The sequence below is a fragment of the Netta rufina genome (assembly GCF_964035555.1).
Source record: "Netta rufina genome assembly, chromosome: 36".
NCBI lineage: Eukaryota > Metazoa > Chordata > Aves > Anseriformes > Anatidae > Netta > Netta rufina.
Window position 1 is genome coordinate 191,449 of NC_140160.1, and position 21,746 is coordinate 213,194.

At 65.9% G+C, this 21,746-nt stretch overlaps 3 protein-coding genes across 3 annotated transcripts; all 3 read right to left on the reverse strand.

The window, feature by feature from the left end:
* Positions 1 to 2,471: 2,471 nt before the first annotated feature.
* Positions 2,472 to 7,392, reverse strand: QPCTL (glutaminyl-peptide cyclotransferase like). Its single transcript, XM_084304188.1, has 7 exons — positions 7,155 to 7,392; positions 6,348 to 6,488; positions 5,973 to 6,266; positions 5,048 to 5,200; positions 3,993 to 4,092; positions 3,475 to 3,591; positions 2,472 to 3,366 (listed from the first exon to the last, which is right to left on the reverse strand). Exons 1-7 carry the CDS (start codon positions 7,374 to 7,376, stop codon positions 3,221 to 3,223), a joined length of 1,173 nt encoding a protein of 390 aa, XP_084160314.1. The 5' UTR covers positions 7,377 to 7,392; the 3' UTR covers positions 2,472 to 3,220.
* A 2,043-nt stretch (positions 7,393 to 9,435) lies between these two features.
* Positions 9,436 to 12,860, reverse strand: FBXO46 (F-box protein 46). The gene is made up of 2 exons (XM_084304202.1): positions 12,813 to 12,860; positions 9,436 to 11,269 (listed from the first exon to the last, which is right to left on the reverse strand). Exon 2 carries the CDS (start codon positions 11,211 to 11,213, stop codon positions 9,453 to 9,455), a length of 1,761 nt encoding a protein of 586 aa, XP_084160328.1. The 5' UTR covers positions 11,214 to 11,269; positions 12,813 to 12,860; the 3' UTR covers positions 9,436 to 9,452.
* A 1,003-nt stretch (positions 12,861 to 13,863) lies between these two features.
* LOC311220619 (gastric inhibitory polypeptide receptor-like) lies at positions 13,864 to 21,640 on the reverse strand (the record flags this gene model as incomplete). Its single annotated transcript, XM_084304178.1, has 13 exons — positions 13,864 to 14,052; positions 14,755 to 14,893; positions 15,724 to 15,812; positions 15,931 to 16,000; positions 16,113 to 16,173; positions 16,253 to 16,412; positions 16,553 to 16,853; positions 17,134 to 17,277; positions 17,368 to 17,471; positions 20,101 to 20,222; positions 20,310 to 20,417; positions 20,512 to 20,602; positions 21,584 to 21,640. The coding sequence occupies 13 exons, from the start codon at positions 21,638 to 21,640 to the stop codon at positions 13,864 to 13,866; spliced, it is 1,635 nt and encodes a 544-aa protein (XP_084160304.1).
* Positions 21,641 to 21,746: the final 106 nt, after the last annotated feature.

Here is a 21,746-nt window from a genome sequence, read left to right on the forward strand (position 1 = left end):
ATTTCTGTCATGCCCTTTTATTTGGTACCTACATGCTAAGTATGAAAACTCTTCTGTTGCTGAGCAGCATCTCATGGGATTCAGGGGCTAGAGCTGGAAATGCTGTATTTTGACAATTTGCAGTGTGTACTCAGGTTGTCCATCTCATCTTCAAACTGGTGTGAGTTGTGCTAGCATCATCCTTGCTTGCCTATGACAGCAGCAGCAAACTGGATTTGTTTTAACTATTACTCCCTTAAATAGAATTGAGGTTTGGTGGTTCTCTCCAGGTTGTTTTCAGAGCTCGAGGTTGGAAGTGACTCTGAGCTCCTGATGTCTCTGTTATACAAGCAAAAAGGTGTGGAAAGCAGCAGAAAGCCAGAGCCCACTGATGAACCCTCTGCAATTACTCTATATAAAGTTAGGGAGCAGATTATTCTGGTAATTATATATATATACATATATATCAAAGAAATAACAGACAATGCAGTCATTAGACAAAGCCAGTATGGGTTCATGAAGGGCAAGTCCTGCCATGTAAACTCACGATCTTTTTAGGACAAGGTTACCCACCTGGTGGACAAAGGGAAAGTAGTGAGTTTGGGTTCATTTTTTTTAGTCTTTTGTTGTTATTTTTGGATTTTAGCAAATCTTTTGGTGCTCCCTCACTATCAGCTGGGCATGGACACCATAGGATGGGGGAACCATTAGCTGAAGGGTCGGGCTCAAAGTGTTGTAACTGAGGTAACATCAGCTTGGTGGCCAGTCACTGGTGGTGCTCCCAAGGCTTATTTTAAGTCAATTTTTCTTCGATATTGCTAGCAATGACCTGAACACGGGAGTTGAATGCACGCTAAGTTTATGGGTGATGTTGAATCAGGAGCCATTGGTTTTCTTGGGGGTTGTAGAGGCTTTACAGGGAGATTGTGGTAGATCAGGAGGCAACGCGACTTGGACGTGCCCTGAGGAGGGCCATGAAGGCGGTGTAAGGACCGGTGGCCATGGTGTGTGAGGAGCAGCTGAGGGGGACTTGGGTTGTGCAACTGGGGGTGCCTGTGGAGCCTCCATGATGGGACAAATGGTGGTAAAAGGTGAGGGAATGGCTCAAGCTGTGTGAGGACATTTGGGACAAGTCATGTTTGAGGCGCAAGCCCCACTTCTGTGGGTGCTCACAAAGCGCTTGGACAAGGCTCATGGCGACCAGGCCTCAGCTGGGCCTGCTTGGAGGACGGGGGGGGCGCCATGAGCAGGACTCGCTGGTCCTCCGGGGGGTCCCTTCCTGCTCAGACCACTCCGCAACTCTATGGTCCTGCCCTCCAAGCGCATGCGCGGTTCAGCGGCTCAGCTCCCTGCCGCCACGAGGCGGCGCTGCACGCAGCCCCCCTCACCGTGCGCATGCGCGTTGCCCCCCCCCCCCCCCGCGGCATGCTGGGAGATGTAGTCCTCCTGGCCGCCAGGTCCCCCTCTGTTTGCATTCATTACACTCAGAGCCCTCTTTCTCCTTTTTTTTTCTGCGTGTATTTCACCCCACAACGCTCCTTTGGCCACCAAATTCCCTCAAAGTGTCTCCAATTTCCAATTTTCACCCACCAACTTCACCTGCTTGGCTCCCCAGGAACCTACCGGCACCCCAATGTGCCTTCTGAGGCGCTCCAGAGGCCTCCATTTGCCCTTTCAGCCCCCTTGCACCCACCATCACATCCTCAGGACCCCCTCATTTGGTCCTCCTTGCGCCCCAAAGCCCCCCGCTGGCTTTCACAGTACCCCTAAGGAACCCCACACCTGGCCCTGTGAACTCCACAATACCACCTGGGTCCCCTCTGCAGCCATTTATTATGCCCCAGAACCTTCTGGTGCCTCTTCACCCCCCTTAAGCCCTCTCTATTCCCCTCAGAATCCCTCCTGAGGTGCTTCTTAAGCTCCAAAACCATTTTTTTTTTTTTCCATAGTGGTTCCCTCAGCATCTCTGCGGATTTCTCAGGACTATTTCTGAGGACCTTGTGGTGTCCCAGAGCCTTCTAACTGGGTTTTTTTGTGTGACCAGGGGTGTATATGGGGGTACTGGGAGATTCCTGAGGGTCTGGGTTAGTCCTGGAGGGCTTGGAGTGGGTTTTATGGGTGCTGTGAGGGTCCTGGGTCTTTCTAAAGGCTCTCAGGGAATTTGGAATAATCTGGGAGGGTCTTGGGGTTACTGGGAGGATCCTGGTGGGCTCCAGGACGTACAGTGAGGCTCTGGGAGGGTACTGGGGGCACTGGGATCAAGCTGGGTGGCTCTGAGTTCTGTAGGGGACAGTACTAGGGGGCAAAGGGAGCAGAATAACACAAAAATCAGGAAATACTTCTTGGAACAGCATCTGTGTAGGTCATTTCCTTCTGAAGAGCTAGACAACTGCTGCTTTTAAGTGCTTTGAGTCTCATTATGTGGTCCCTTCCTTTATCTCCAGGCTTAGATGCTTCAACATTCCAGAAGATTGGGGGAAAAAATAAAAATAAATAAATAAAAACACTTTTTAAAACCAATTACATTTCTGCAGTGAAGCGTTCCCAAGTAGACACGTGCAAGAGGATGGCTTTGAGGTCAAGAACTGGGCTGATGGGGACAGATGCAAGGACATGCATCGATGGAAATGGGGCCAAAACAGACCCCCAAAAAAGTGTTTTTGGGTTTTTTTTTCAGGAGAGAGATCTGATTGCAGTGAAAATCCAGAACACCACAGCGACAGGCAGATGAAGAAGAAACATTATGAGAACCAACAGCTCGCTTCCTTGATCATTCCGGTGCTCCCTCGCTGTTTAATTAATATTTAAACACATCTTTTCAACATGGATGCGCTTTTTACGTAACAGTTTGCTCTTTCGTGGGTCTGCAGCAACCAGGGGAGGCGCGGAAATAAAACACAAGGGAACGGTTGACCGAATTAAAACGAGGAGGACCTCCCTGATGAAGCATCCAGCAGCACTTTGGGGTCCGGACGGGACTTTTGGAGGTCTGGTTGGACCTTCCCCAGCTGAAAATGGGGTCGAGGAGCCCCCCCGTTGCCTTTTCCAGCTGGGTTCCCCCCTTCTGCGGTCCTGCCACCCCGTGAGCCTGTTCCGAACTGTGTCCCCAGGGGTGGGTGACAGCATGGGACACGCCGCCAGGCACCTAGGATTTAATTCGGGGGGGCTCCCAGCACGGCCAGGGGCTGCCCGATGCCCCGGGGGGGCTCAAACCGGAGGGCGTCGGGGGTGTCGGGGTGGCTCAGAGCTGAAGGAACTCGGCCACGAAGGCGGCGAGGATTTTGCAGAGGTCCTCCACGGTGGGCAGGTGGAGGTTGGCCTCGTTGTCCTCGGTGGTGTGCCAGACCCAGGGGAAGGGCATGGGGATGAGATGCAGCACGGGGACGCCTGCGGGGACACAGGGAGGGGACGCGGTGGGGTGGACGTGGACACGGGCAAGGTGACGTGGAGCTTGGTGGGGATTTGGGGACAGCGTGGGGGACACGGGGACGTTACCACGTTGTAGGAAGGGGACGTGGTCGTCCTCGACGGGCCCCGGGGGTGGGCTGAGACGGAAAAAGGGCTGGTCCTTGGGGGAGGCGTGCAGCAGCCCCAGGTTTCGCAGTCGTTTCTCTGCACGTCGGGGACACAAAGGGGACACGGGGGGACAGAGAGGAAGGCATTTGGTGGCTCCGTGACACCCCTGTCCCCATCCCGTGTCCATTTCTGTCCCCATCCCAGCCTCCTCGTCCCATCCGTGTCCCCATTCCCATCCCTATCCCAGCACCCACCCTGTCCCCATCCCCATGTCACCCCACCCCATGCTTGTCCCCAAACCCACGGGCATCCCCAGGTGCCACCCACACCCTGTCCCCATCCCCTTGCCCCCCATCCTGTCCCCATGCCACGTCCCCAACCCTTTGCACGTCCGCAGGGCCCATCCACGCCCTGACCCCATCCATGCCCTGACCCCACACCCGTCCCTGTGTCCCCACATCCCCGTGTCCCCGTGTCCCCATGTCCCCAGGGCGCACCGATGGCGACGAGGCGCAGGAACCAGTGGTGGGTGCGGGGGAAGTGGCTGTGGATGGCGGGGTGCTGGGTGCCCAGCAGGTCCAGCAGCACCAGCAGGCTCTGGGGACACGGCGCGGGGACATCAGCACGGCCACGGGGACACCACGTGGCCATAGGGACACCACCCTTGGGTGCTCCAGGACCATCCCGGTTGGGCCACCGTGGTGGGGGGGACAACCTGGCAGTGCCACCACCCTGCCACCACCCTTGGGTGCCATGGGACTGTTCCAGCTGGATCACCACCACCCTTGGGTGCCACCACACCACCCTGCCACCACCCTTGGGTGTCACAGGACTGTCCCAGCTGGGTCACCACCACCCTTGGGTGCCATGGGACCGTCCCAGCTGGGCCACCACCACCCTTGGGTGCCACCACACCATGCTGCCACCACCCTTGGGTGCCATGGGACTGTCCCAATGGGGTCACCACCACCCTTGGGTGCCATGGGACTGTCCCAGCTGGGCCACCACCACCCTTGGGTGCCATCCCACCACCCTGCCACCACCCTTGGGTGCCATGGGACTATCCCAGCTGGGCCACCACCACCCTTGGGTGCCATGGGACTGTCCCAGCTGGGCCACCACCACCCTTGGGTGCCATCCCACCACCCTGCCACCACCCTTGGGTGCCATGGGACTGTTCCAGCTGGATCACCACCACCCTTGGGTGCCATCCCACCACCCTTGGGTGCCATGGGACTGTCCCAGTGGGGTCACCACCACCCTTGGGTGCCACCACACCATGCTGCCACCACCCTTGGGTGCCATGGGACTGTCCCAGCTGGATCACCACCACCCTTGGGTGCCATGGGACTGTCCCAGCGGGGCCACCACCACCCTTGGGTGCCATGGGACCGTCCCAGCTGGGCCACCACCACCCTTGGGTGCCACCACACCATGCTGCCACCACCCTTGGGTGCCATGGGACTGTCCCAGCTGGGCCACCACCACCCTTGGGTGCCATCCCACCACCCTGCCAGCACCCTTGGGTGCCGGGGGGGTGGGCCACACTCACCATGGCGGTGATCTGGGTGCCGTGGGGGCCGTGGCGGGTGGCAGCCATGCGTGCCGCCAGGTGCCGGGCGCCGTAGAGCGAGTCGGTGGCGCTCCACTCCTCGAAGGCCTCCTCGCCGTCGAGGAAAAGCAGCTGCAGTGTCACCTCCGCGCCCTGCGGGGACCGAAATCTTCCTGGGGGGGCCCTCGGGGGCACCCTGGGGTCCCAAGGAGGGGTCTGGGAGGGAGCCGGGTGGGATGGGAGGGACCCAGGGGGCTCCGTGGAGGGTTACAGGGGGGGGAAAAGTGTCCCAGGTGGGCTTGGGGGGGGACCCAGGTGTCCCGGGGGGGGTCCAGGAGGGACCCAAGTGTCCTGGGGGTGTCTTGGGGGGGGATTCAGGTGTCCCGGGGGGGGACCCAGGTGTCTCTGGGGGGGACCCAAGTGTCCTGGGGGTGTCTGGGGGGGGACCCAGGTATCTGGGGGGGGTCCCAAGTGTCTTGGAGGGGACCCAGGTGTCCCGGGGGGGGTCCCAAGTGTCCTGGGGGTGTCTGGGGGGGGACCCAGGTGTCCTGGGAGGGAACCCAAATGTTCTGGGGTGTATGGGGGGGGGGACCCAAGTGTCCCAGGGGAACCCAAATGTCCTGGGGGTGTCCCAGAGGTGACCCAAGTGTCCTGGGGGTGTCTTGGAGGGGACCCAGCTATCCTGGGGGGGGGTCCCAAGTGTCCTGGGGGTGTCTGGGGTGGGACCCAGGTATCCTGGGGGGGTCCCAAGTGTCCTGGGGGTGTCTGGGGGGAGACCCAGGTACCTGGGGGGGGTCCCAAGTGTCCTGGGGGTGTCTGGCAGGGGACCCACATGGCTGGGGATGACCTGGGGGACACCAGAGCACCCTGTTTGGGGTCGGGGGTGGGGGGGGGCGAGATGGGGAGGGGGGGGCTCAGCACCCACCCTATCCTTCGCCCTCCGCAGGGGCCGGTCGAGGGCGGCCGCCAGCTCCAGCAGCATGGCACAGGGCACGGCCGAGTCGGTGGCCCCCAAAAAGGGGAGGCGAGCCGGGGGGGGGCCAGGTGGCAGCACCTTGGTGTCGTAGTGACAAGCCAGAGCCAGGCGGCGGGGGGCGGCGGGGGCCAGCGTGGCCACCAAGCTGGCGAAGGCCACCGGCCCCCGCGGTGTGGTGGCCTCGAAGGCGTCGAGCTCCAGGTGCCAGCCGGCCGGCAGCGCCGCCAGCCGGTCTGCGATGTGCTGGGGGGGGGGGGGACACATGGTGATACGGTGGTTTTTTTTTGGGGGGGGGGGACAAAGGTGACATTAGGGGGGGTTTACCTGGCGGGCGGCGAGGCTCCCGGCGCTGCCCGGGGGTCGTTCCCGTAGGAGGGGGCGCAGGAAGGCGTCGCGGAGGCGGGGGGGGTGCAGCCCCCCCAGGAGGGAACGGAGGTCCTGCTCCGAGGGGGGGGCCCGGGGGGGCTGTTTGGGGTACGGGGTGGGGGGACAGAGATAGGGGGTGGGGATGCTGGGAGGGGTTTTGGGGGGTGTAGGGTTGGGGGGGGGGTGTCTGGGGGTCAAGGAGGGGTTGGGGGGGGTCTGGGGGCTCCCATGGGGTGGGGGTGTCCTGGGGGGGGTCTGGGGGCTCCCATGGGGTGGGGGTGTCCTGGGGGGAGTCTGGGGGTCTTGGAGGTTATGGGGGGGGTATGGGGGCTCCCATGGGGTGGGGGTGTCCTGGGGGGGGCTCTGGGGGCTCCCATGGGGTGGGGGTGTCCTGGGGGGGGGGTCTGGGGGTCTTGGAGGTTATGGGGGGGTTCTGGGGGCTCCCATGGGGTGGGGGTGTCCTGGGGAGGGTCTGGGGGTCAAAATCCCAGGACTTCCCCCTAATCCGGGGCCCCCGCCTAATCCCGGTACCCCCTCCCCAAATCCCGGTACCCCCCCATAATCCCGGGAACCCCCCCATAATCCGGGCACCCTTCCTCAATCCCGGGACCCCCCCCCCTAATCCGGGGACCTCCCCCTAATCCCGGAACCCCCCCTAATCCCGGTACCCCCCCCTTAATCCCGGTACCCCCCCCTTAATCCCGGTACCCCCCCCTTAATCCCGGTTCCACCCCCTAATCCCGGTTCCCCCCCCCCCCATTTTACCGGTCCTCCTCCGGTGCCCCGCTCCCCGGCGGGCCAGGCCGTGTAGAGGATGGCAGCGGCCGCCGCCAGGGCCAGGAGCAGCGGCGGCAGCGGCCGGGGGCAGCCCCGGAGGCGGGGGCAGAGCCCGGGCACCGGCAGCGGCAGCGGCACCGCCACCGGGCCGGGACCGGGACCCGAACCCGCGGCCCGGGGCCTCCGGGAGCCTCCGGCGCCCTTCCGCATGGCGCGGGGGCGGGGCCACCCGGGAGGGGGGCGTGGTCTTCGAGAAGGGGGCGTGGTCTTCGAAAGGCGGGTGTGGTTTCGCGAAAGGGGGTGTGGCTTCGAAGAGGGGGTGTGGTTTCGCAGAGGGGCGTGGTTTAGTGGATGGCGTGGTTTCGCGGAGGGGGTGTGGTCTTGGATACAGAGTAGGGCGTGGCTTGCTCGCTGCGACACGCCCCCTTTTCCGAAGGGCGGGGGGGAGGAGGGAGAGGCGCATGCGCAGTGGGGTTGGGGACGGGGATGGGGACGCGGTGGTGGCGCCGTCCGCGGGGCACCTGCGGGGGGGTGGCACCGCCGGGGATGTCACCCCCATGGGATGTCACCTTGGTGGGACATCACCCCCATGGGATGTCACCCCCTTGGGATGTCACCCCCGTTGCATGTCACCTTGGTGACATGTCACCCCCATGGGACATCACCCCTGTGGGATGTCACCCCTATGGAATGTCACCCTTGTGAGATGTCACCCTGTTGGGACATCACCCCCATAGGACGTCACCCCCATGGGATGTCACCTTGGTGCCACTACTGACATGATGTCCCTATGGTTCCACCACCCCATGGTGCCACCACTGGCATGATGTCCCCATGATGCCACCACCCTGTGGAGCCAGCACCCCATGGAACCACCACCCCAAAGTGCCACCACCGACGTGATGTCCCCATGGTGCCACCACCCTGCAGAGCCACCACCCCAAAGTGCCACCAACCCAAAGTGCCACCACCAGCATGATGTCCCCATGATGCCACCACCCTGCAGAGCCACCACCCCAAAGTGCCACCACCAACGTGATGTCCCCATGGTGCCACCACTCTGAGGAGCCACCACCCCAAAGTGCCACCACCAACGTGATGTCCCCATGATGCCACCACTCTGAGGAGCCACCACCCCAAAGTGCCACCACCGACGTGATGTCCCCATGATGCCACCACCCCATGGAGCCACCACCCCAAAGTGCCACCACCGGCATGATGTCCCTATGATGCCACCACCCCACAGAGCCACCAACCCAAAGTGCCACCAACCCAAAGTGCCACCACCAGCATGATGTCCCCATGGTGCCACCACCCTGCAGAGCCACCACTGGCGTGATGTCCCCATGGTGCCACCACCCCGTGGAGCCACCACCCCAAAGTGCCACCACCAGCATGATGTCCCCATGATGCCACCACCCTGAGGAGCCACCACCCCAAAGTGCCACCACCGATGTGATGTCCCTATGATGCCACCACCCCACAGAGCCACCAACCCAAAGTGCCACCAACCCAAAGTGTCGCCACCAGCATGATGTCCCCATGGTGCCACCACCCTGCAGAGCCACCACTGGCATGATGTCCCCATGATGCCACCACCCCACAGAGCCACCACCCCAAAGTGCCACCACCAGCATGATGTCCCCATGATGCCACCACCCCGTGGAGCCACCACCCCAAAGTGCCACCACCAGCATGATGTCCCCATGATGCCACCACCCTGCGGAGCCACCACCCCAAAGTGCCACCACCAGCATGATGTCCCCATGATGCCACCACCCTGAGGAGCCACCACCCCAAAGTGCCACCACCGATGTGATGTCCCTATGATGCCACCACCCCACAGAGCCACCAACCCAAAGTGCCACCAACCCAAAGTGCCACCACCAGCATGATGTCCCCATGATGCCACCACCCTGCGGAGCCGCCACCCCAAAGTGCCACCACCAATGTGATGTCCCCATGATGCCACCATCCCAAAGTGCCACCACTGGCGTGATGTCCCCATTATGCCCCCACCCCAAAGTGCCACCACCGGCGTGATGTCCCCAAGATGCCCCCACCCCACGGCGCCACCACCGGCGTGACATCCCCACAACACCCCCACCCCCCGACCCCTTTCCCCCCACACCCTCCACACCTTTCCTTCCTCTTCCTTCCGTTTCTTTTCCTTTTTTTCTTTTTTTTTTTTTTTCCACATTTTCCTTTTTTCCCCGCCTCCTCCTGCGCCCCGGCGTCCCCCCTCCGCGTCCCCCCCCTGCCGTCACCGTCCCTTCCTTCCGTCCTTCACCTCCCGTCGTCGCGGCGGGCGGCCGGGTGCACCCAGTTGTTGTCGTGCAGCCCCACGCGGCAGCCGGGCGCCTCTTTATCGGGGCGCCGGCAGCACATCCAGTAGGAGCGGCCGTAAGGCAGGTCGTGGTGGTAGGGTTTGGGGTGCCAGCGGCACAGGGACACGTCCCCCTTCTCGTAGTGCTTCTTGCACTGCTTGCAGGGGTCGTCGCGGTACAGGGGGTCGCGGTTCCAGCGCGAATCGGTGGCCTGCACCCCGAAGGTCTCGATGATGGATTTGAAGTAGTGGCACGAGCACTTGAGGGCGGCCAAAGCCTGGGTGGGCAGGTAGCTGAAGATTTTCACCATCACGTGCTCGGGCAGCAGCAGCATGTACTGCCGCGGCTCCAGCAGCCGCTGGATTTTGAAGCGGATCTCCAAAAAATCGTGCGAGACGTGGCGGTACAAGCGGCACAGCGACGGGTCCGGCGTCACCGTCGCCGTCGCCGTTTCCTCGGCCGCCTCCGCCGCTCCCGCTCCCACCTCGGCCGCCTCCTCGGCGCCCGGCAGGAGGAAAAGCTGTCCCGGCGGCGGGTCGTCCTGCGGCGCCGGCAGCCTCACCGTCTCCTCCTTCATCTTCTTGGCGCTGTCCTTGCCGAAAAAGACGCACTGGTCCACCACCCCCGTCACCACCACGTCCACGTGGAAGCCGGACGCGCAGTCCCGTGACGCCGATGATGCCGCCGACGCCGAAGCCTCTCCGCCGGATCCTTCGGCGGCGTCCGGCTTACCGGGGGGCGCCGTCCCCTCGCCGCACCCCATGTCCACGTCGGCGCCGTCCCCGTCCCCTTTGGGCGCGGCGCTGGCCAGGAGGAACTCCACGTTGTTGGGCAAGGCGTCGCGGGACGGGCTGATGAGCTGGTAGAGGTCGCAGGTGATCTTGTCCTTGGCGCGGGTGCCCCCGGCGGCCCCGCACCCCACGAAAACGCAATTGGGGCGCCCACCGCTCGCCGCCGGCTCGGCCGGGGCGGCTCCGGGCCGGTTTTCACGCCCGCTGGAGATGCGGAAAGCGATGCGCACCTCGCCGGGCGCCGGTGCCACCGCGGCGGTGGCCGTGGTGGCGGCGGTGGCGGCGCACTCGGCGCCGGGGTGGCAGAGCCCGTTGTGCCGCGCGCCGCCGCGCTGCCGCGACTCGAATTGAGCCACGGCTTCGGCCACCCGGCTGCAGTCGGCGCTCGCCGCGGGGGTTTTGGCCTCGCCGGCCGCCTCCATGAAAACCACGGGCGCCGCCGGGGGTTGGAAACCCTGCAGGGCCAGCGCCGTGCGCTGCTCCACCAGCGCCACCATCTCGGCCACCGAGAGGAGGTCGGGGGGCTCGCCGCCCCCCTCGCCGTCAGCCCCGCTTTTGCTTTTGCCGGGGTGGTGGCAGCGCCGGCGCCGCTTGGCTTTGGAGCTTTCGCTGCCCCAGTTGCCCTTCACCTTCATGGTGCTGGCGCGGCCGGTGCCGCCGCACTGGTGGGCCACGAAAAAAGCCACCTTCTCCTTGGTGTTGCCGGGTTTGATGACGTACCAAGTGTCCAGCAGCACCCTGCCCTCGTCCGGCGGGGCGGCGGGGGGCGGCGGGGTGTTTTCCGAAGGGGCGCGGGGTCCGGCGGGTTCTTCGGGGGCACGGCAAGGTTTTTTGGTGGGGCCGGGGACCGGGCATGGCTTGTTTTGGGTGTAGGTGCCGAAAGGGCGCGGGCACCAGAGCTGGAGCTGGGGGAAGGCGTTGGGCTCCATCAGGGCTGCATGGCACGGCCGCCGCGTCGCCGAGCTGCCGGCGCCCGCGCCCAGGCCTGGGGAGAGATACGGGGACGTTAGCGGGGTCGGCGGGGATGGGGTGGGCACAATATGGGGCTGGCAGGGACAGTGTGGGGCTGGTGGGGGCAGGATGGGGGAATATGGGGCTGGGGGGGGATAGGAAGGGGATGATATGGGGCTGGGGGGACAGCAAGGGGACAATATGGGGTTGGGGGGCATGGGGTGGGCACAATATGGGGCTGGCGGGGACGGTATGGGGCTGGTGGGCACAGGATGGGGACAATATGGGGCTGGGGGGGACAGGAAAGGGATAATATCGGGTCAAGGGGCGACAGGAACAGGGATAGTACGGGACTGGGGGGGACAGGGTGGGGACAATATGGGGCTGGGGGTGAAAGTATGGGGCTGGGGGGGACAGGAAGGGGACAATATGGGGCTGGGGGGGAGAAAGTGGGATAATATGGTGCTGGTGGGGACAGTATGGGGTCGGAGGGGACAGGGTGGGGACAATATGGGGCTGGGAGGGACAGGGGGAGACAATATGGGGTGTAGGGGACAGGAAGGGGACAATATGGGGTTGGGAGGAACGGGGGGGCAATATGGGGCTGGGGGGGACAGGATGGGGTCGGAGGGGACGGGGTGGGGACAATATGGGACTGGGGACAATATGGGGCTGGGAGGGACAAGAAGGGGACAGGGCAAGGCTCCTGGGGCCAGTATGGGGCCGCTATGGGGCCGGTGGGGGCGTTACTGGGGTCACTGGGGCCATGAATGGGGCTGGGACAGGGCCATGAATGGGCCCAACCCCGGCCCCGCCCCCATCAAGCCCCGCCCACCTTAAGCCCCGCCCCCTCAAGCCCCGCCCCGACGAGCACCTGCCCCCAATCCCTAAACCCCGCCCCCAACCCCTAAACCCCGCCCCCCGCGCACCTGCCCGAGGCCCCGCCCCCCCCGGCGCTCTCGCCCCGCCCCCTCACCGGCGCCGCCGGCTCCGGCCGGGGGAGGAGGGGGGGGGGGGGGGGGCCCGGCTCTTAAAGCGGCCGCGGTGGCCGCGAGGGGGGTGGGCCCCGTCCGGCGCGCGGCGCGCGGCCCTTTTAACCGCCGGCCGTTTGTCGGCGGGGGCTGCGCGCGGCCCGCAGCCAATCAGGGGGCCGCGCTCGGGCCATGCCCATATATGGACGGCGGCAGCGCGGCGGCGGCGGGCGGGCGGGAGCTCAGCGCGGGGGCGTGGCCGCGGGAGAAAGGGGGCGGGGCCAAGCAGGAGGGGGCGGGGCCAGCTCCCCCCCCGCCCTCCCCAGGGCCCCGGGGACGAACCCGCGCCGCGGCCCCCGCGCGCCCCCGCCCCGCGCGCGCGCCCCGGGCCCGGCCCCGGGCCCTCGCCCCGAGCCTCCGCTGCGGGCCCCGGGCCCGGAGCCGCCGCCGCCGCCGCCTCCGGGCCCCGCCGCCGAACCGGGCCTCGGCCGGCCCCGCAGGACGCAGCCCCGGTCCCGCCGCTCCCCGCCGCCGTTACCCCGCCGCCGCCCCCGGCTCCGGGCCCCGCCCGGCCCCGCCCGGCCCCGCCGCCCCTCCCCCGCTCACCGGGCAGGTGCCGGGCGCGGCCGCTCCGCCTCTCCGCGCCGCTTCCGGGGTGCCTCGCGCGTGCGCACGGCCGCCGCGCTCTGCGCATGCGCCGCGGGGGAGGGGGCCGATGGGAATTGTAGTTCAGTGCCCTGCGGCTGAGTCTGCGCATGCGCGGTGCGAGCAGCCGGTTACCTGGCGGTGCTGCGCATGCGCGCAGGGGTATGCTGGGAGATGTAGTCCCCAGCTCGGGGGGTAACCTTAGGGTGGTGCCAACCCCCCCCCCAGTGTGTTCTCCCCTCCCCCCCCCCCGGTGCACACATGACGTCACACGAGCCACTGCATTACGTCACAGCTTTCTTTGGGGGTACAAAGCTGGGGCCAAGCAGCCCGGGGTACCCTGGGACCACCCCCACCCCCCCCAGCACCCATAGGTGACAGTGACACCCCCCCCAACCCCTCCCAGCACCCAAAGGTGTCAGGGACCTCCCAGACCCCTCCCCCAGCACCTCAGGGTGTCAGGGACCCCCCAGCACCCAAAGGTGTCCAGGACCCCCCCCAGACCCCTTCCCCAGCACCTTAAGGTGTTATGGACCCCCCCCCAGATCCCCAGCACCCAAAGGTGTCCAGGACCCCCCCCATAACCCTCCCCCAGCACCCAAAGGTGTCCAGGTCCCCCCAGACCCCCAGCACCCAAAGGTGTCCAGGACCCCCCCAGACCCCTCCCCAGCACCTTAAGGTGTTAGGCCCCCCCCCCAGCACCCAAAGGTGTCCAGGACCCCCCCAGACTCCTCCCCCAGCACCTTAAGGTGTCAGGGCCCCCCCCAGCACCCAAAGGTGTCAGGGTCCCCCCCCCCACCCTCAGCAGCAGCTCTCAGCCAGGGGGTGCCCCCCGGAGTCGCGGGGCACCGGGCGAGACCCCCCCACGGCCACGTAGCGCCGGGGACCCCGGGGGGGTCCCCGGGGGGGTCCCCGGGGGGGTCCTGGGGGGCAGGGGGCACCCAAGCGGCACCGCTGCCACCCGCGCCGCACCTCCGCCTGCACCTGGAGGGGGGGGGGGCACGGCGACAGGTCAGGAAATATCGCGATATTGCGCCCGACGAGTCGTGACAGGGTCTGGTACGTCACGACAGGGCGCAGCACAGCCCGAGGCGGCGCGATATGTCGCGATATATGTCGCGTTCCCCCCCCCCGTGTCGCGACATGTCGTGACACGCACCTCCTTGTTGACGAAGCAGTAGAGGACGCTGACGATGAGGCCCTGGGGGGGAGGCACCTGGGGCTTGGGGGGGGGGGGGGCGGCACCCCCCTGCCTGACCTCTCTGCCCCCCCCATTGCCCCCCTATTGCCCCATATTGCCCCCTCTGTCCCCCTATTGCCCCCCATTGCCCCCCCACGCCCCCCATTGCCCCCCCATTGCCCCCCCACGCCCCCATAACCCCCCCATTGCCCCCCCACTGCACCCCCTGCGCCCCCCAACACCCCCCATTGCACCCTCCCTGCCCCTCCCACCCCCCCCATTCCCCCCACACCCCACCCCACGACCCCAATTGCCCCCCAACGACCCCAATTGCCCCCCCCGGTCCCCCCCACGCCCCCATAACCCCCCCATAACCCCCCCATTGCCCCCCTATTGCCCCCCCTGTACCCCCCCACACCCCCCATTACACCCTCCCTGCCCCTCCCACCCCCCCCATTCCCCCCCACACCCCTCCCCATGACCCTAATTGCCCCCCCACGACCCCAATTGCCCTCCCCGGTCCCCCCCCGACCCCCCCACGCCCCCATAACCCCCCCATTGCCCCCCTATTGCCCCCCCTGCGCCCCCCCAACGCCCCCCATTGCGCCCTCCCTACCCCTCCCACCCCCCCCATTCCCCCCCACACCCCCCCCCACGACCCCAATTGCCCTCCCACGACCCCAATTGCCCCCCCACGACCCCCCCCCCCACGACCCCCCCAACCTGGCTGGAGGAGAGCAGCAGCTGCAGGAAGAGGCGCACGAGGCGCACGGTGCCACCCGCCTGCTCCTCGGCCACCAGCGCGAAGGCCACCTCGTGCACCCCCAGCAGCGGGATCAACGTCAGCGTCGACTTGGCCAGCCTTTGGGGACACCAGGGGACACGCTCGGGGACGGGGACACGCGTGGGGACACGGGTGGGGACGGGGACACGCGTGGGGACACGTGTGGGGATGCGCTTGGGGAGCTTACGGGCACGGGGAATGCGCCTGGGGATGTTATGTGGATGGGGACAGGCATGGGGACACGTGGGGACACGCTTGGGGACATTATCCTGATGGGGACAGGCATGGGGACACACTTGGGGACACGCTTGGGGACACTTCTGGGGACATTACATGGATGGGGACACTCATGGGGACACATTTGGGGACATTATATGGATGGGGATAGGCACGGGGACACATGGGGACACTACTGGGGACATTACCCTGATGGGGACAGGGATGGGGACACATGTGGGGACACTTCTGGGGACATTACATGGATGGGGACACTCATGGGGACACATTTGGGGACATTATCCTGATGGGGACAGGCATGGGGACACACTTGGGGACATTACAGGGATGAGGACAGCCATGGGGACACATGTGGGGACACTTCTTGGGACATTTCAGGGATGGGGACACACATGGGGACACATTTGGGGACATTACCCTGATGGGGACACACCTGGGGACATTACAGGGACAGGGACAGGCTCAGGTGTCCCCATACACATCCCAGTGTCCCCTTGTCCCCATGCACATCCTGATGTCCCCAAGCACATCCCAGTGTCCCCATACACACCTCGGTGTCCCCACGTCCCCATACACATCCCAGTGTCCCCACACACACCCCGGTGTCCCCACACCCCCCCCCGGTGTCCCCGCACCCCCCCCGGTGTCCCCATGTCCCCGCGTGTCCCCACCTGACCCTGCAGTCCCCGCGGGCCACCTGATGCGCCCGCACTTTGGCCACCAGGATGCGGACGATGCGCACGAACACCACGAAGTTCACCTGTGACAAAGAGAAGGGACAGGGACAGGCGGTGACACCCCCGTGCCCGTGTCACCCCCCCCGTGCCCGTGTCACCCCCCCCGTGCCCGTGTCACCCCCCCGTGCCCGTGTCACCCACCGCCACGGCCATCAGGATGGGGCAGCGGATGATCCACCACACGGCCGCCTTCTCGTTCCTCTCCCAGCACCTGGAGCGGGGACGGAGCTCGGCGCTGTCCCCCCCCCCTTGGGGACACCCCCTTGGGGACAGCGGCGTCCCCTCCGGGTGACAAAAATTTGGGGGGGCACAAAGGGACTCACCCCTCGTTCTCGTAGAGGTAGCGCACCACCACCCACGGCACCACGAAGAGCACGGGGGCGCCTGCGGGGACGGGGTTGGGGACGGGGGTTGGGGACCGCGGCGTGGGGACAATTGGGGACACGGGGGACATGTGGCTCACCCCAGCCGAGGAGGAGGAAGGCGGGGAGGCAGCGGTCACCCGAAAAGGTGGCCAGGACCAGCAGCTTGTGCAGGAAGAGCCCCTCGGCCAGCAGCCACCCGTAGTTGGCACCCACGCAGTACTGGGTCAGCGCCTGCGCCAGCCGGCACCCCGCCACCGCCTGCCGGGGGACGCCACGGGGACACCGGGGGTGGCACCGGTGGCACCAATGGCACGGTGGCATTGCCATCGTGGTGGCACCAGCAGTACGATGGCACCGGCAGCGCGGTGGCATTGCCATCTGGTGGCACCTGGTGGCACCTGGTGGCACCTGGTGGCACGGTGGCACCAGCAGCACGGTGGCACCAGCACTGTGGTGGCATTGTCCTTGTGGCACTGTGGTGACATTGCCATCATGGTGGCACCTGGTGGCACCTGGTGGCATGGTGGCACCAGCAGCACGGTGGCATTGTCCTTGTGGCACCATGGTGGCACTGCCAGCGTGGTGACACCAGCAGCGTGGTGGCATTGCCATCGTGGTAGCACCTGGTGGCATGGTGGCACCAGCAGCACGGTGGCACCAGCACCGTGGTGGCATTGTCCTTGTGGCACCATGGTGGCACTGCCAGTGTGGTGGCACCAACAGCACGGTGGCATTGCCATCCTGGTGGCACCAGCATCATGGTGTCACCAGCACCGTGGTGGCATTGCCACCATGGTGTCACCAGCCCCATGGTGACACCAGCCCTCTGGTGGCACCGGCACCCACCTCAGGACCCCAAACTTTTGCGTTCTCCCCCCATGATTTCCCCCAAAGCGGGTGTCCCCCACCCACGTGCGCCCCCTCCCTCGTGTGCCCCACCACCCAAGGGTGCCCCCCACCCATGGGTGCCCCCACCTGCTGGCTCAGCAGCTGCAGGGGGTCGCCGAGGCCGGGGCGCAGGTGGCGGTGCAGCAGCGCGTCCCGCGTCAGGATGGCGCCCGCCCGCAGCACGAAGGAGAGGAAGAGGTTGGCGTGGATGTAGTTGCGGGTGCAACGCAGGCGCCTGGGGGGGGGGCGAGGGGGCTTGGGTAGCACCCAAGGGTGCCCGGCAGCACCTATGGGTGCCGCTGGCAGCGCCCGATCCCCCCGGTACCTGAAGAGCAGCAGCAGCAGCAGCGCCAGGAGGAGGGAGATGAGGGACAGGGAGTAGCCCACGGTGTAGACCAGGCGGAACTGCTCCAGCAGCCAGGCGTGCTGCTGTGGGGACGCGGGGACAGCGTGGGGACGTGGGGACAGCAGGGGGACGTGGGGACAGCAGGGGGACACAGGGAGACAACTTGGGGACACTGGGACAGCATAGGGACACCAGGATGGCGTGTGGACACCAGGATGGTGTGGGGATGTGGGGGCAGCGTGGAGACACCGGGACAGCAGGGGGACATGGGGACATGGTGGGGACACAAGGATGCCACGGGGAACGGCTCGGGACACAAACTGAAGGGTGCTGGGATGTGGTGGCACACCGGGATGGGGCACGAAGCATGGCACGGTGCAGCACAGCACGGTGCAGTGCCGCAGGGCATGGCACGGTGCAGCACGGCATGGTGCAGCACGGCACGGTGCAGCACGGCACGGTGCGGCACGGCACGGTGCAACATGCCACAGCGCAGCATGGCACAGTGCAGCATGGCACGGCACGGTTTAGCAAGGCATGGTGCAGCACAGCACAGCACAGTGCAGCACGGCACGGTGCAGCATGGCATGGTGCAGCACAGCACAGCACAGTGCAGCACGGCACGGTGCAGCATGGCATGGTGCAGCACAGCACAGCACAGCACAGCACGGTGCAGCATGGCACGGCACGGTGCAGCACGGCATGGTGCAACACGGTGCAGCATGGCACAGCAGAGTGCAGCATGGCACGGCACGGTGCAGCACGGCACGGTGCAGCACGGCACGGCACGGTGCAGCATGGCACGGTGCAACATGGCACAGCACAGTGCAGCACGGCATGGCATGGTGCAGCACGGCACGGTGCAGTATGGCATGGTGCAGCACAGCACAGCGCAGCACGGCACGGTGCAGCATGGCACAGCACGGTGCAGCATGGCACGGTGCAGCATGGCACGGTGCAGCATGGCACGGCACAGTGCAGCACTGCACGGTGCAACACGGCACGGTGCAGCATGGCACGGCACGGTGCAGCATGGCACGGTGCAGCACGGCACGGTGCAGCATGGCACGGCACGGTGCAGCACGGCACGGTGCAACACGGCACGGTGCAGCATGGCACAGCACGGTGCAGCATGGCACGGCACGGTGCAGCATGGCACGGTGCAGCACAGCACAGCACAGCACAGCACGGTGCAGCATGGCACGGCACGGTGCAGCACGGCATGGTGCAACACGGTGCAGCACGGCACAGCACGGTGCAGCATGGTGCAGCACAGTGCAGCACGGCATGGCAAAGTGCAGCATGGTACGGTGCAGCACGGCATGGTGCAACACGGTGCGGCACGGCACGGCACAGTACAGCACGGCACGGCGTGGTACAGCATGGCAGGGTGCAGCACGGCACGGTGCATGTCACGAGCACGGATTGGTGCAGCTCAGCACGGCACGGTTCGTGTCACGGTGCAACACATCATGGTGCACGGCACGGTGCAACACGGCACGGCACGGTTCATGGCACGGTGCAACACGGCACGGCACAGCGCACGGCACTGCAACACAGCACGGCACATCCTGGCACGGGATAAGAGCACGTTGTATGGCACAGCACTGCACGGCACGGCACGGCACGCTGCAGCACAGCTCACTGCGATGCAGCCCCCCCTTTGCTCCCCCCCCGTCTCCGTGCACGCATTTTGGCACCGCCCCGGCTGCGTCCCATCATGTCGCAGCACCTCGCAGCGTGGCACGGCACGGAATGGCACAGCACGGCGTGACACAGCACGGCGTGACACAGCACAGGATGGCACAGCATGGCACAGGATGGCACAGCACGGCACGGAATGGCACAGCGTGATGTGGCACAGCACGGCGTGACAAGGGACAGCGGTCACAGCGACATGGCACAGCATGGCACGGCACAGCACGGCACGGAATGGCACAGCACGGCGTGACAAGGGACAGTGGTCACAGTGTGACATGGCACAGCACGGCACAGAATGGCACGGTGTGACGTGGCACAGCACGGCGTGACACGGGACAGTGGTCACAGTGACATGGCACAGCATGGCACGGCACGATGTGGCACAGAACGGTGTGACAAGGGACAGCGGTCACAGTGTGACATGGGACAGCATGGCACGGAATGGCACGGCACGGAATGGCACAGTGTGACATGACACAGCACGGAATGCCATAGCATGACATGGCACGACATGGCATGACACGGCATGACATAGCATGGCACGGCGTGACATGGCACAGCATGTCACCGCATGGCATGGCACGGCATGACACAGAATGTCACAGCATGGTGCGACATGTGATAGCATGACATAAAATGGCACAGCATGGCGTGACACGGCACGACAAGGCGTGACATGTCACGACATAGCAAGGTGTGACATGGCACAGTGTGTCACCACATGGCATGGTGTGGCACGGCGTGACACAGAATGTCACAGCATGGTGCGACATGTGATAGCATGACATAAAATGGCACGGCATGGCGTGACACGGCACGACACGGCATGACATGTCACGACATAGCAAGGTGTGACATGGCACAGTGTGACACAGAACGTCATGGCACGGCGCGACGTACAACGGCGTGACATAAAACGGCACAGCATGGCGTGACACAGCATGGCACGGCGTGACATGTCACGACATAGCATGCCATATCGTGACACGCCACGCTGCCATCGCCACCCACCTGCAGCGGCTGCTCCTGCTCCAGGTCCTCGCACTGCGAGTGGTCCCTCCAGGGCCGCCCGGTGCCATCGGTCACCCACTGCCCGTCGGGGCCGCAGCGCCGGGCCACCACCCCGCCCTGCACTGGCCACCACGGCCACCACCGCGTCACCGGGGGGGCCACCACCAAGTCCCCCGTGTCCCCCCACCCCCCTTGCAGCGTCCCCTTACCTCGGTGGTGCCAGGGCAGGTACCAGGGGCAGGGCACGGTGGCGGTGCTGTTGGGGGGCGCGTCCCCCCAGCACACGTACATGTCAAAGCTGCGGTTGCAGACGGGACCTGGATGGGGGGTGGGGGGTCGGTGTTTGCGTCCCCCTCACCCCCCCCGAGGTGTCCCCAAACGTCGTCCCCACCCCGTGTCCCCCGTGCTCACCGGGTGCCGGGGGGTCGAGGCGCAGGCGCAGCTCGCAGGCGTGCCGGTACTGCTGCCACGCCGCCAGCGTCGCCTGGGCAGAGCGCTCGCCCTGCAAGGGGAACGGTGCCACCCCCAGGGCCACCACCGTGGGGACAATGCCGTGGGGACATCAGCATGGGGGGCACCAACATGGGGGGCACCACCATGGGGACACCTCTATGGGGACACCACTATGGGGATGTCACTGTGGGGGCACCACCATGGGGACAATGCCATGGGGACATTGCCATGGGGACACCACCATGAGGGGCACCAGCATGGGGACATTGCCATGGGGGACACCAACACAGGGACACCACTATGGGGACAATGCCATGGGGACATCAACATGGGGACACCACTGTGGGGACACCACCATGGGGGGCACCAACACAGGGACACCACCATGGGGACGTCACTGTGGGGACACCACCATGGGGACAATGCCATGGGGTCACCACCATGGGGCCACCCACCATGGGGCCACCACCTGGGGGGGGTCCTGGTGGTGATGGGGGGACCTGGGGGCAATGGGGGGGTCCCGGTGGTGATGGGGGGGGTCCCAGGGGTGATGGGGTCTTGGGGGGGCCTGGGGGGTGTTGGGGTCCTGGGGGGGGACATGGGGGTGATGGGGGGGTCCCAGTGGTGAAGGGGGGACCTGGGTGATAATGGGGTCCTGGGGGGGGGTCCGGGGGTGATGGGGTCCTGGGGGGGGACATGGGGTGCCCGGGGGGGTCCTGGTGGTGAGGGGGGGGTCTGGGGGCGATGGGGTCCTGGGGGGGGTCCTGGTGGTGGTGGGGTCCTGGGGGAGACCTGAGGGTGATGGGGGGGTCCCGGGGGTGATGGGGTCCTGGGGGGGGGACATGGGGTGCCCGGGGGGGTCCCGGTGGTGATGGGGGGGACCCGGTGGTAATGGGGTCCTGGGGGGGACCTGGGGGTGATGGGGTCCTGGGGGGGGTCCTGGTGGTGGTGGGGTCCTGGGGGGGACCTGGGGGTGACAGGGGGCTCCCGGTGGTGCTGGGGGGGTCCGGGGGGGGGGGGGGGTCCTCACCTCTGCCCCACGCAGGACCCTGGTGAGCAGGGGGGGGGCGTTTGCCCGGCGCCCCATGACGGCAACAGCAGCTCCTGGGGCGGTTGGGGGGGGGATGGAGGAAAAGGAGGGGGGGGGGGCACCGGAGGGGATCGGTCCGTGCCCCCCCCACACCTTTTCCCCC